Source organism: Rhinolophus sinicus, linkage group LG02, assembly GCF_036562045.2.
Source record: "Rhinolophus sinicus isolate RSC01 linkage group LG02, ASM3656204v1, whole genome shotgun sequence".
Lineage (NCBI taxonomy): Eukaryota > Metazoa > Chordata > Mammalia > Chiroptera > Rhinolophidae > Rhinolophus > Rhinolophus sinicus.
Window position 1 is genome coordinate 3,143,579 of NC_133752.1, and position 12,510 is coordinate 3,156,088.

General features: G+C 59.6%; 2 protein-coding genes across 3 annotated transcripts in view; one reads left to right on the forward strand and one right to left on the reverse strand.

Moving 5' to 3' along the window:
- Window positions 1–12,510, reverse strand: part of SORCS2 (sortilin related VPS10 domain containing receptor 2) — a 387,174-nt gene that overhangs the window by 199,074 nt on the left and 175,590 nt on the right. The window lies entirely within an intron of this gene.
- PSAPL1 (prosaposin like 1) lies at window positions 4,107–6,715 on the forward strand. The gene has a single exon (XM_019748209.2). It carries the CDS (start codon window positions 4,165–4,167, stop codon window positions 5,728–5,730), a length of 1,566 nt encoding a protein of 521 aa, XP_019603768.2. The 5' UTR covers window positions 4,107–4,164; the 3' UTR covers window positions 5,731–6,715.

Below are 12,510 nucleotides of genomic sequence, written 5' to 3' on the forward strand. Positions count from 1 at the left end.
CTGCCGGCACCGCCCTCGTCTAGCCCTGCCCAGGATCCCACCGCCCGGCTCCTGCCCCTTCCCTCTGCCCGGCTCACCCACACCCCCACTCCTGCTGGTTCGGGGGTGAGTCATGGCCTCCCACTCCACTCCCTGGCAGCCCTCACCTCGCCCTGGCCGCCTCCATGCGCTGCCGGCCCTGCCAGGCCACACTCGGCCTCTGAGCTGTGGACCCCAGGCCTGGCTCTGCAGCCCGGGCATGGCGTCCCAGGGGCTCTCCGGTGGGCTGGGGTGCTGTCCTAGAGGAGGCTGTGACCCTGACCTCGGGCTCCTCGCGTGGGTGCCCTCTCCCCCAGACTTCACAAAGACAGTACTTACATAAATCCTACCTGCACCTTCTCAGGAGCAGCCAGTGGCTCCTTGAGGGGGCTCAGCAGCTGGGCAGGGGGTGGGTGGGGGCGCTGTCCTGCCTTGCAGTCTGTAGGTTCTGGCGCCCCCTGCCTCCTGCCGCTGCACAAAGGGCAGCATGCACCCACCTTGGGGCCTCACCCCTGCCGGGCTCCTTCCTGGCGTCCACTTTACTAAGGGCAGTGCTCACGGCAGCTTCCCGCCTCCCTGCCCTTATTCCGCTTTCTCTTAATCCACGGGACATATATCACCTGACAGTAAAGTGGTCACTTAGCATTTCCTCGCTCCTGGTCTGTCCTCCACACCAGAATATCTGGTGCTCATTTGTCTTCTTCCCCAATGAGCGCCCAGCTCATCCCAGGGGCCACGAAAATACGTGTGAAAGGAGTGACTGTGTGAAACCCACCCTCAGGTCCCAACGTGGCCTGGCGGTGCAGGTGGGTCCTGGGCAGGGGACAGCAGTGTCACCCAGAAGAAGGACACAGAGGAAGAGGCAGCCTGGGAGTGGGACAGGGGAGCGTCAGGCGTGGCCGCAGCGGAAGGAATGGGAGAAGAACCAGAGCTCTCTGTGGACAGACATCTCAGAACATAGGCCATAAGCCCAGCGGGCTGGGGCTGGAGCTGCATGGCCCTGTCACTCTGTATACACAGGGCCAGCTCCTGCCGCCTCCTCAGCAGGGCGGCCAACGTTGAACCCTTCCTGAATCCCTCTCAAAGCTGTTGCTCCTTGAAACAGGACTAAGCGCGCCCCTGCCCCCGCTGGCCCTCCTTGAGCCGGGCTCCAGATAAGGGCTCCCCCCACAACCCTCCCACCCCCTAACCCCATGTGTCCAGGCTTGTCTGACCTTGGAAAGAAGAAGTAAATACCTTTCATAAATAAATGGAATTTATAAAAAATAAGCAAACCCAGCCATTTGTTAAATCGTGGGTGGTAGATGGGTACTTGTCATGTCATTTCCTGCATTTTCTACAGGACTAAAACCAGCGCAATGTGGCGTGATGCTGTTGGGTGACAGCTCCTGGTGCCACCGCCTTGGGAAAGTCATTGGGGGCATCTGCTCACATACAAACCCCTGCGCCAACAAGCCCTCCACTCAATGCCCACCCACGTGTGCCCAGAAACACACATTCCGTGCCCGTACCCGTCGCTCAGAATGTACAGAGCAGAGATATTTTAATAACCCCACATTAATGACCTTCCCAGTGCCAAGCCGCAGGGACAGCTCGACTGTGGTATGGTCCCAGGGAACACACGTGGGCTGTGGGTTAGACGACAGCATTGTCTCAACATTACAATTTTCAATGTGACAAATGCGCTGTGATAATGTGAGAATATCCTGGTCCTTAGGAGACTGGGTGTAAAGGGACAATGTCTCCAACCTACTCCCAACAGGTCAGGAAAAAGTATCTGTGAATATATGTGTGTGAGAATAGATAGGTGGGCGGGAGGGAGAGAGGGAGAGAGACGGGGAGAACCCCAAAGCAAACGGCGCCGATGTATCCGAGGAGTCACAGGGGCCCCTTGACTATCTTTGCAGCTGCGCTCTAAGTTTGAAATTACATCAGAATAAAGAAGATGCTGAGGGCAGAGCGACCACCGTGGACCACCACAGCGGTATCTACATGGCACACTGACCCCAGCAATTCCGCTCCTTTATAAAACCCAGTAGAGATGGTCACGCGTGTGCCTCCAAACACAAGCATTGTCTGTGCTGCTCCAAACTGGAAATGACCCAAATGCCTATTGAGGGACGAACAGACAAATAAATTGGGGTGTAGTCACCCAGAATTCTACAGAGTGAGGCTGCCCAACCACAACTCCACACAGCAGCACGGACAAATCTCACAGACACAGCATTGCACCAAACAAGTCAGACACCAAGTAGCAAGACTGGTGGTTCCAGGAAGGAGGTGGGACATGGGGGGGGAAACCGGTGGTCACTGGGGGCTGCTGGGAATTCTTGTTATTTTGTCTGGATCCAGGTGCTGGCGTAGTTTGTGGACCTTCACCAAGCTGAACACTTATAATGTGTGCCTTTTCCTGTGGACATGAACTATTGCAATACAAAGTTAAAAATCAGAAAGTCCAAAAGAAAAGGCTCCTATATACGTTTAAAAAATAAACAACAAATTCTGTATTTCAACTGTGGGGCACTGGGCCCAAGGGGTGTCAAGATGAGAACGTTCCAGCCTCTGGGAAGGTAGCCTCCGTGGCAGGCGCCCGAGGTGGCGACGTGGGGCTAGATGGTGAGGGAGCGTGAGGGCCACGCAGGAGGCACAGGCCATTCTCGCCGCGGGGCAGGGCCTCCTGCTTATTGAGCCTGGTGCCCACAGTATCAGGAGATGCACTGGAGGAAGGAGCTGGCATGTAAAACGCGTGCTGACATGAACCGACACCTGCCTGCCCCAGGCACATCTGGATCCGAACAGCCCACGTCTCAGCCCCGCCCTGGTGACGAAGGACGTTCCGCAGCTGCCATCCCTGCAGCTGAGACAGCCCAGTATCACTTCGTCCCAGAGGCCATCCCGGCCTCCAGTCCAAAGGAACCACAGTCCTTGGAAGTGGTGTGATAAGCTGAGCAAATCCAGTTTTCCATATGCTCTTCCTGACCCCGCCCAGCGGGAGGAGGGCAGATGGAACAGCCGTGTCCTCATTCCTCCACCTGAGCTACTGTCATCTCGGGTCTCGATGCCTGGCCCACAAAGTTGGGGTGCAGGGGGCTCCCACGGAGCACTCGGAGCCCCAGAATCTGAGCCAGGGCACCACGTGAGGGGCTCACACCCACTGAGGGGCGCAGGTGGCCCCAGGGCAGCCCCTACCCTCAGGCCCCTGACCCATCTGCCCTCGTGCGGCCCAGTGGGGACAGTGACCATGTGGAACTCAGGCCAGAGGCAGCCTGGCTTTGGAATTCTCCATCTGATAAACAGGACCCAACTGTGTTTCTGCCCGGTGCCGACTCTTGCCTGAGGACTCTTCTAGAAACTAAGGAAGAAAAAGAACACATGACAGGAATGAAACGAGCCCCTTTGTGTAGGTGTACTTTCAACCAACGCCTTCATGCAGCATGTGGGCCATGCTGCAGCCCACACTTGGCCAGGTTTCCCACAGGAAGAAACTGCCCGGGCCCAGGAACCCACGCTGCTGGTGGTTTTCACGCCCGTGGCTAGTCCTGGGGGGTCGATGGGTACTCTCGTGGCAGATGAAGACATGAGGTTCTACAAGACTCCCCCCGACAGCGCAGCAGCGAGCGCCACAGCCAGGGCACAGCTGGCCAGGCGCGCCCCCAGAGGCCAAACGTAGGAAACGGCAGCTTGAGAAGTGGGCCAGGCATTGAACTCACGTAATTTTCAGGCAGAAAGAAACAAAGGACGGAATGCCTCTATGTACCTCCCAGAGGGGGACAGAAATTCCCCTGGGGGTCACATTCTAGGAGGGGACCCAGCCCTGCCAACAAGTCGGGACAGGACTGAGCCCCGGCAGCTGCTGCAGCGGGAGTGGGCAGTGGGGCTTCCCGGGAAAGGAGCCTTTGAGATGTGCTTCGTTCCAATACAGGCTGGTTCTGATAAACAAGTCCAGGGGAAGAAGAGCCGAATGGTGCGCCAGGCAGAGGGCACTGCCACAGGCCTGTGTGGGGAAGCCAGGCTGTGAGTCAGGCTTTGGGAGGCGGCCTGGAGGGCGTGGCCCTGGTACAACTGCCCGGGCCCCAGAGGGAGACGTGGGTTTATAGCAGCAGCCGGGCTGCCAGATACATTGCAGCTGCCAAGTCACCGAGCAGAATGCTCCGTGCCCTGCTTCTCCTGCCCAGCCTCCTGGGAACCGCCCTGGTCAGCCCCATCTCGGGCCCCCAGGAGTGTGCCAATGGCTCGGCGCTGTGGTGTCAGGACCTGCAGGCAGCAGCCAGGTGCGGTGCCGTGGGGCTCTGCCGCAGCGCCGTGTGGAGCCAGCCCACTGCCAGGTCCCTGCCCTGCGACGTGTGCCTGGATGTGACGGCCGCTGCCAGCAACGGGCTGAACCCCAACGCCACGGAGACTGACATCCTGGCTTTGGTGACCAAGACGTGTGAGTGGCTCCCCAGCGAGAACTCTTCAGCCAGATGCAAGGGGATGGTGGACGCCCACAGCTCGGCCATCCTGAACATGCTCCGGGGGTCCCCGGAGAGCACCCCAGCACAGGTGTGTGCTGCACTCACCCTGTGCCAGCCACTGCAGAGGCAGCCGGCCACCGTGGAGGAGCCACTCTCCGAGGAGGACACATCTGAGGTGGTGGCCCCGTTTTTGGCCAATGGGCCCCTCAGTTTCCACCCTCCACAGATCCCTGAAGATGCCACGTGCCGGGACTGTGTCCAGCTGGTCAGCCGGCTCCAGGAGGCTGTGGGCTCCAACTTGTCCAGCTTGGCGGAAACGGCCACACAGCAGCAGTGCGAGTCCCTGGGGCCCAGCCTGGATCTCCTCTGCAAGATCTACGTCCTTCGCTTTCTTGCACCAGCTGAGCGAACACTCAAGTTTGTCCGCCCAGAGGAGACCTGCAGGTTGGGAGGCTTCTGTGAGGAGCCGCAGGGACCCACCCACCGGTCTCATGTGGCTGCTACGAACAGGGCCCCTTCCCTGGAGTCCCCAAGGAAGATGAGCGAGGTCCAGATGAAGGCCGGCCTGACCTGCGAGGTGTGTCTGCAAGTGATCCAGGAGCTGGACCAGTGGCTGGAATCCAATAGCACGGAGGCCTTAATCAACCACGGCCTGGAACGGCTATGCTCAGTGATGCCCGACGCCATCGCCCAGCAGTGTGTCACCTTGGTGGACACCTACAGCCCCTCCATCGTAGAGATGGTGACCAGAGTCAACCCAGAGAACATATGCAAGGTGGTCCGGCTCTGCAGCAGCCAGAGGCGGGCCCGGGACATCCGCTGGCCCCACGTGACCACACTGCCACCGCTGCTGGATGGTGAGAACCAGGGCACCTTCTGCAACGGCTGCAAGCGGCTGCTCGGCGTGTCGTCCCGCAGCCTGGAGCGCAAGAGCACCAAGCGCAACATCCTGGCGGCTTTCAAGGGCGGCTGCAGCATCCTGCCGCTGCCCTACATGATCCAGTGCAACCGCTTCGTGAACGAGTACGAGCCCGTGCTCATCGCGACCCTCATGGAGATGATGGACCCCACGGCCCTGTGCACGAGGATGGGCGCCTGCCACTCCCCCAGGACGCCGCTGCTGGGCACCGACCAGTGCGTCATGGGCCCGAGCTTCTGGTGCGGGAGCCAGGAGACGGCCGAGCTGTGTGACGCCGTGGAGCATTGCCAGCGGCACATCTGGAAAATGGCGCGCTTCCACGCAGGGCCCCACGCGTGACCGCAGCCGCGGCCGCCAGTGACCCAGTGCTTGCTCGGGTCCATCCGGGAGGCCCTTATCTCCTTGAATCCCAAACACAGGGACCTGGCGAGGTGGGTGCTGTCCCCATTCCCATTCCACAGACGAGAAACTGAGGCTCCGGCGGGGCTGGAGGTGGGATGCCCTGTCCCATCTCAATAACCGTGCCGTGTGGCTGTGCCAATGACCTGTGCCCACCCCCGCCCGGCCGAAGCCCCGCAGTCTCTGTCACTGGGCTGGTGCTGGATGTCTGAGGGGCCTGTCCTGGCCTCCGGTGCCCCCCTGCACCTTGCAGACGAATGCGCCCGCTGGCAGCCATGCTGGAGTCCTCGCTGGGGTGACCGGAGGCAGGGGTGGAGGGCGGGTGAGAGGGGCCATCACAGGTGAGGCCCATCCCTCTTGTCAAACAGCTGGGGCCGGGGGCTGGGTCTCATCCACGACCACCATCACTTGCTCAGGCCAGAGCTTCTCAACCTGGCGTCCCTGGGGGTGGTCCTGAAGGTGTGTGTGAGGTGTGTCTGTAGACCTTTCTGGGGAGGAGGCTGGGGCTTCAAGCACATCTCCCAGGGGTGCCTGGGCTCAGAGCAGACCTTCAGATGCCTCTGCCCACCACGGGACCCTCTCCTTGTACCCTGGATTCTTGGCTGCCCTGCTAACAGGCGGATGTCTAAATGAGGAGAGAAAGATGTGCCGGGTAGGAGCCCACGGGAGAGCCCAGGGGCCCGAGTGGAGCTGCGGCTGTGGGACCTTCAGTGAAGCAAGTCCCTTCATCTGTCAGAGCCTCAGTATTCCAATCGGTAGAATGGGGTGATCAGACCTGTCTCATGGGGATAGTGACACAATTCAAGGAGATGTCCACGAGCTTCTCCCCGCAGAGACCACGCCCACCTGTCTGCGGGGACCGGCACAACCCAGCGAGGGTCCTCAGAAGAACCTGGCTGTGCAAATATGGAATAAACTAAAGCGTCACCAAACGGTGCTTGCTGTGTCTCATTCTCACGCAGGCCTGCATCGCAAGCGACACAGCCCGCCCTCCTGCCTCACCCGGGTGTCCCCTCCTGCGGGAAGCCTGCCTTGAGCTCTCTGCCTGGTTCAGACCCCCACTGGTTTCCTCTTGCGTGGTGCTGTGGTCATCGTTCTTCCCAGTACATTGCGAGCCCACTGGGGACAGTCACAGGGCGCGACCCCACTGTGTGTCACGCTGAGCATTGGGCTACCACCTAGTAGGTGCTCTAATGTTTGTGTTTCACATGAGGCCAGGCCTGCTGAGGCCCAGCCGTCACCTTCAGATGAATCCTCTGAACAAGAGGAGAAGTGGGCAGGGATCTTAGTGGGTGCTCTTTTCCGAAAGGCCACACCTGAGCTCTCAGGTAAATGTCCCGGGCCCCGACCATTGGCAGGGCAGTGGCTGGGTCTGGACCCACTGGTCAGCCCTGTCCAAAATGAGGGCAGCAAAGGGCTGGTGACCACGCTGGCCCTCTAGCCCCAGGGCCCAGATGTGGCCACAAGAAGGCAGCTCTGGGTCAGACTCTAGTAACTCATGGACTCTCAAACCAGTAGACCGTGCAGGAACCAGGGTCCCCAGGACTGGTCCTGGAGGCTGTCGGTCTACCAGTGGGGGTCTCCTCTCTGTGACAGGATGGAGCTGTAGCCCCTCCTCTAGCCTGGTCTGGGGGACACCTGCTGACAGCTGTGTGACAGGTCACAGTTTCCTGGGGTGTCACTGATCACACATGGCTGGCCTGTGAGAGGCCAGGAGGGGAGTGCTACATCTCACAGGTGACCCATCCATGCAGGGCTGAGATGCCATCCTGGACCCTTCAGCCCTGAGCTCACCCTCCTTCCCCCAGCCCAAAACTTCCTGTGGTGGGCGGCTGGGGTGGGGTCTCCACAGGCTCCTTCCCTCTGCCCAGCCCACCCCAGGCCGGGAGCCAGCTGCTCCCACTGACACGCCGCAGAGCTGAGACTGCACGTAAGTCCAGCCAGTTCCCTTTGTGTGCTGGCCATGTGAGCACAGTGACCGCTGCTTACCTACAGAGGGCTTCCTACACGGCCGGGCCAGGCACGGCACCAACAGCTCTGCTTCACCCCCCTCCCCACCACCACCTACCACGAGACAGGCAACGTTATCATCCCATTTCAGAGGCAGAAACAGAGACCAGAGAGGTTTAGTAACTGGCTCAAGATCACAGAGCCAGGAGTGTGGCCCTGTACCTCTGACCCCACACCCACTGCACTTGAGAGGCTGGAATTCACGTCCTGACCCCACCACTCCCTGACGTCAGCCTGTTTCCTCATTACTAAAATTGTGGACGATCCCTACCTCTGGAGGGGGCGGGGTCCTTGGCAGGACAGATGATGACATGTGGGAGGGGCCCCTCTCTGCAGGCACAGAGTCAGTCAGGGAGGGGGGCTTTTAAAACCCAGTCCTCCCATTAGACATCGGCCTGTCTTGCCACGTTTCTAGCCTGCCTCTTAAAACCTTTTCACTGTTTTCTTTTTACGTATCTTCCACTTAACACACACTGTGATTTCAGGTCTGATACGGCCCATTTACTTTCCCCGAGTGAGCCCCTTAACCGCTCTCTGCTGCTGTTTTATCGTTTCCCTCATCAAATTCCTTTTAGATTAGAAAGCTGGGGGACGGTACATTAGCTGATTGGCAATGCTGAAACCCTGAGAGGGAGCGTGCGGGGTGTCGGGACACCGGTCTGGCTGGGGAGCCCCGCCCCACCCCAGTCCCCACCATGGAGTGGAGGGCATGGGAAAGCGTCTGCCGTGTTGAGTGCTCATGACTTCACCATCTTCCCCAAGCTCGGGGGTGGGGGCTGTCGTGTGTGTCGTGTGTGTGCTCACGGCTGCACAGGCAGTTTTGTGCGAAGCCAGAATCCTAACTCCACCACAACCCAGCATGGGTGAAACAGATGAGCCCTTCCATTCTCTGCCTCAGTCTTCGTGTCTGTGAAATGGCCCCAGCAACCCCAAAAACGACTGCTGGCTTTGGAAGCACTTTGTAAACCAGTCCTTTTGCTAGAGGACCAGTGCAGCAGGCACCTTCTGGGTTCCTGCTTCCTCCCCACCCACCCCCACCCCCAGTCACCTCCCAGGAAGGTCCAGTCTGGGCCCCACCCGACACTTCCTAGCTCTGCTCCCAGATTCTTTGTCCCTCCGCCTTTACCACATGGGACACACCGCTGATGTCACTTATTTATCTTATTTGTGGCCTGTCTCCCCTTATGCAGCATAAACTGCAGGAGGGCAGGGCTTTGCCTCAGTGGTGCCCACCGTGTTCCCATCTCCTAGGACGCAGTAGCTTAGGACAGGGCCCCAGGAGTGTTTGTTTGTCGGATGAATTAACAAACACTGGCTCTATATGACCATCATTTCAGCCTAAATCTCCCTCTGGCCTGCCCTTCGTGGGCAGGGACCACCAGGGCTGCACGTTACCACGGGCTCAGATGTTTCCGAGAAGGCGGAGCCACGGCGGGACCTCCCAGGTATAAAATATGAACACTCCATCCCTCAATAAATGAAAGTGAATCGGTCCTGCTTAGTTCCAACTGCCTTCCCAGGGACGCTGTGCAGACAGCAGCGCCCTCCAGGGCCAGACGGGCTGCGTCCGGAGGCCCACAGCTGACCGCTGGCCTGGGCCTGGGCGCACAGGCATTCCTCCTCCCCAGGCCGCCCTCCAAGCTGACCCCGGTGAATGCCCACGACCCCTCTCAGCAGTGTGTACTCCCTGCCCCGTGAGGGTCGCTGGCAAAGGCAGCGTTGCCCGGTCCCTGAACGATGGACACTCCAGCTCCTGGGTCCTTCCCCACCCCACTGCTCTTCTCACTGCCCCCACTCAGGCCCCTGCCCCATCTCACTGCCCCCCCACAGGAATTCAGACGTGAGGGTGGGGGGCAGGAGGCCGGGGCCCCTGACTCAAGTGGCCATTCTTTCTGCTTCACTCCCAACCTGGGTGTCAGAGGGCTGGTGAGGAAGGGACACTGCAGACGCCCTGGCCAGCAGGCTCGGGATAGGCCGAAACTCTGTGCCCAGAGAGGAACGGTGTCTCGCCTGGGGCCCAGGCCCAAGCTTAGTTCCACTAGGGTCTGGCTCCAACACAAGGGATGGGGCAGGAAACGTGCTGGGCCACTCAGAGGCCTTCAGGGGCCAGTGCCCCACCATCCCCACCTGAGGTCTGCTCTCCTCTGACCAAGAGGCCCACAGGAAGTGCTCTGCACCCCCCATGCGGATACAGTCGCCCGTAACAACATCCTCGAGGCTCAAATCATGCCGGAATTCTGCCCAGACATCTGAACTGTGCACGTCGGGCCCCGGCCTGGAGAGGCCGTGCAAGAGCAACAATGTCAGGTGTTCATTCTCCCACAGGCCCAGAGACGGCCCTGCCTCCCGGCTCCTGCCACCACCCACACCTTCCTGTCAGGATGGCCCAGTTTCTGTGGCCTCCCCAGGAAGGCTATCCTCATTGCTCCATCTCTCTGAAACACCCCCGATTCACCGTGTGCCCACTGTTATGGTGGGACAGGCCTGACAGCACAAGGGGACATTTCTGAAACAGACGGAAGTCTTGAGAGCCACACAGCAGCGCAGACGGGGACAGGCTTTGCCACTCACAGCTGTGTGACCTTGGGCGAGGTTCGTAACAACTCTGAGTTTCCTTGTCCCTGGCAGTACACATGGATGGTACAGGCACCCCTCCCTTGGGGTCGGGCTGAGGATGAAGTGGGGTGGCCATATCGGGGCTCACCCCACTGCCGTGCACACATGACCACAGAATACTTGCTATCCCACCGACTCAACGCCACCCCCTCCCCGGGCTGCCGGAAGCTTGCTCTCTCTCCCTGCTAACAGGGACCCAGTGAGGGCCTAAACTCACCAGCCTGGCCTACAAGAGCCGAGTGGCCAGATACCCCGTACACGCCTGTCTGTTGAGTCCAGTCTAAATGACGAAATTGCCTGGGAGAATCTGACAGACACAGGGGAGGGGGCAGTGGGGAAGGAGGGGAGAGGGAGGGAGAGGTGGGGTGGAGGGGGTGGGGGGCTGGGCGGGTCTTTTCTTCTCTGACAGATTTCCCGGTGCGAGTGGCATCTGCTACACTGGTGCTTGATGACAGACCCCAGGGGCCACCCACAGGTAAGCAGTGTGTCCTAGGAAGGCCCTTTCGAGAGCCGGACGTACGCCCCTGGCCGGTGAGGCCAGCACCGCCGCCCGGGGCTCTCCACCTGGCTCAGGGCCACCAGGCAGCCCCAGGATCCAAGCATTTCCCACTGACTGTGGGAAAAGATGTCTCAGGAAGAGTGGGCCTCGACCCAGAGATTTCTCCCCAAGATAAACAGGGGCCCTGGCTCACAGAGCAGCTGCCTCCACAGCCCGCTGCGGGTGTGTGGCCAAACGCAGCAGCAACAGGGAGAGCTTTCAGGGAGGTTCTTCTTGGGAAAGAACCTGCTGATGAAACCAGCTGGGAAATTGAAACCACAACACTTTCTGTCCCTCCTGAGCCCATGAGGGAAACACCGGGGGGGTCACCCCACTGGAGGCCTGAGCTCCGGGCTGAGTCTCCAGGACTGGACCGCCTCAGTTTCCCTTCTGTTAGTAACCTGAAGAGGTTGGACTAGATGGGGGACAGGCATGAACACCCCCAGGGCCCCAGGGACGTGGACAACGGCGGAGCCTAGGCCCTTCCAGCAGGCCCCCTCCCAGCTCAGTGCGGTGGCCCTGGGAGGACCCGGCCACTGCCACCCTTTCCTCTCATTTCTCCAGACATCAGAACCTTGGGCTGCTCATGAGAGATCTCGAAATTCTTAAATGCTGACAGCTCAATAAACACTATTTTAAAGTCCTCTTCTGGCCAAGCCAAACACGCCTGAAGATTAGGCCTGGCCCACCGGCCACCAGCAGGCGACCTCCCCTGGGCGTGCGTCTCCTGCTGGGAAGAACGCCTGACAACCATCTGACAGCTCAGAAGCCCTGGATGTTTCCTTCTGGGCTCTCACCAAGCCCAGCAAGGTACTGGAATGCCTCTGCTGTCGGGTTCCTGATCAGGAGGGAATTATGTATCATGGAGCCATTTATTTAGTACAGTGAGAGTAATGGCAGGTTTCGCCACTCCCAAACCCGTTTCTCAGGTGGACCTTCCCACGGGGAAGGACCAGATTAGGAAAGCGGGGGACTGGCAGAAGGGGAGCGGGGCGCCTTCCACTGCTGTCTTATTTAAATGCCACCACTGGCCATGGAGTTGGAGAGAAGCTACGTGCACTGCCCAAGGCCACTCAGGCCAGTCCTATGGGATTCCACAGCCAATGGTCACTCCACAGTCATCAAGGGACAGGACTGGGGCATCCAGCAAAATGGAAAACACAAGGCTCTGGCAGAGCTATGCCAGGTGTAGGCTGGGTTTAGAAGAATCTGAAGCTCTGGAATGTGAACTACAGAGGAACGCAGAGGAGGGTCATGTGCATGCAGCCTTTGGAATCCAGCCCAGGGCACAGCTCCACCTTCACCTGCCCACGCAGGGCCCAGGAGCTCAGCCCACAAGGGGCCAAGGTCAGGGGAAGGGCGGGTCTGTTCCACACCCACAGGGGAGAAACAGCACCCCTGCCAGCTCCCCAGGGAGAGCGCACCTGTACTTCCCAGAGGTGGTGAGCTGGGAGCCCTGGGGGAGGGTGGCAAGTGCTATAAATCAGGTGTTTCTTTTCCCCTGGAGTTTTGGTTATTGAACACTTATCAGCACACCACACAGTTTCTAAAGCTCC

Bases quoted from the DNA above. Each gene is read 5' to 3' on its own strand.
- PSAPL1 (XM_019748209.2), top strand. From the start codon at position 4,165: ATGCTCCGTGCCCTGCTTCTCCTGCCCAGCCTCCTGGGAACCGCCCTG.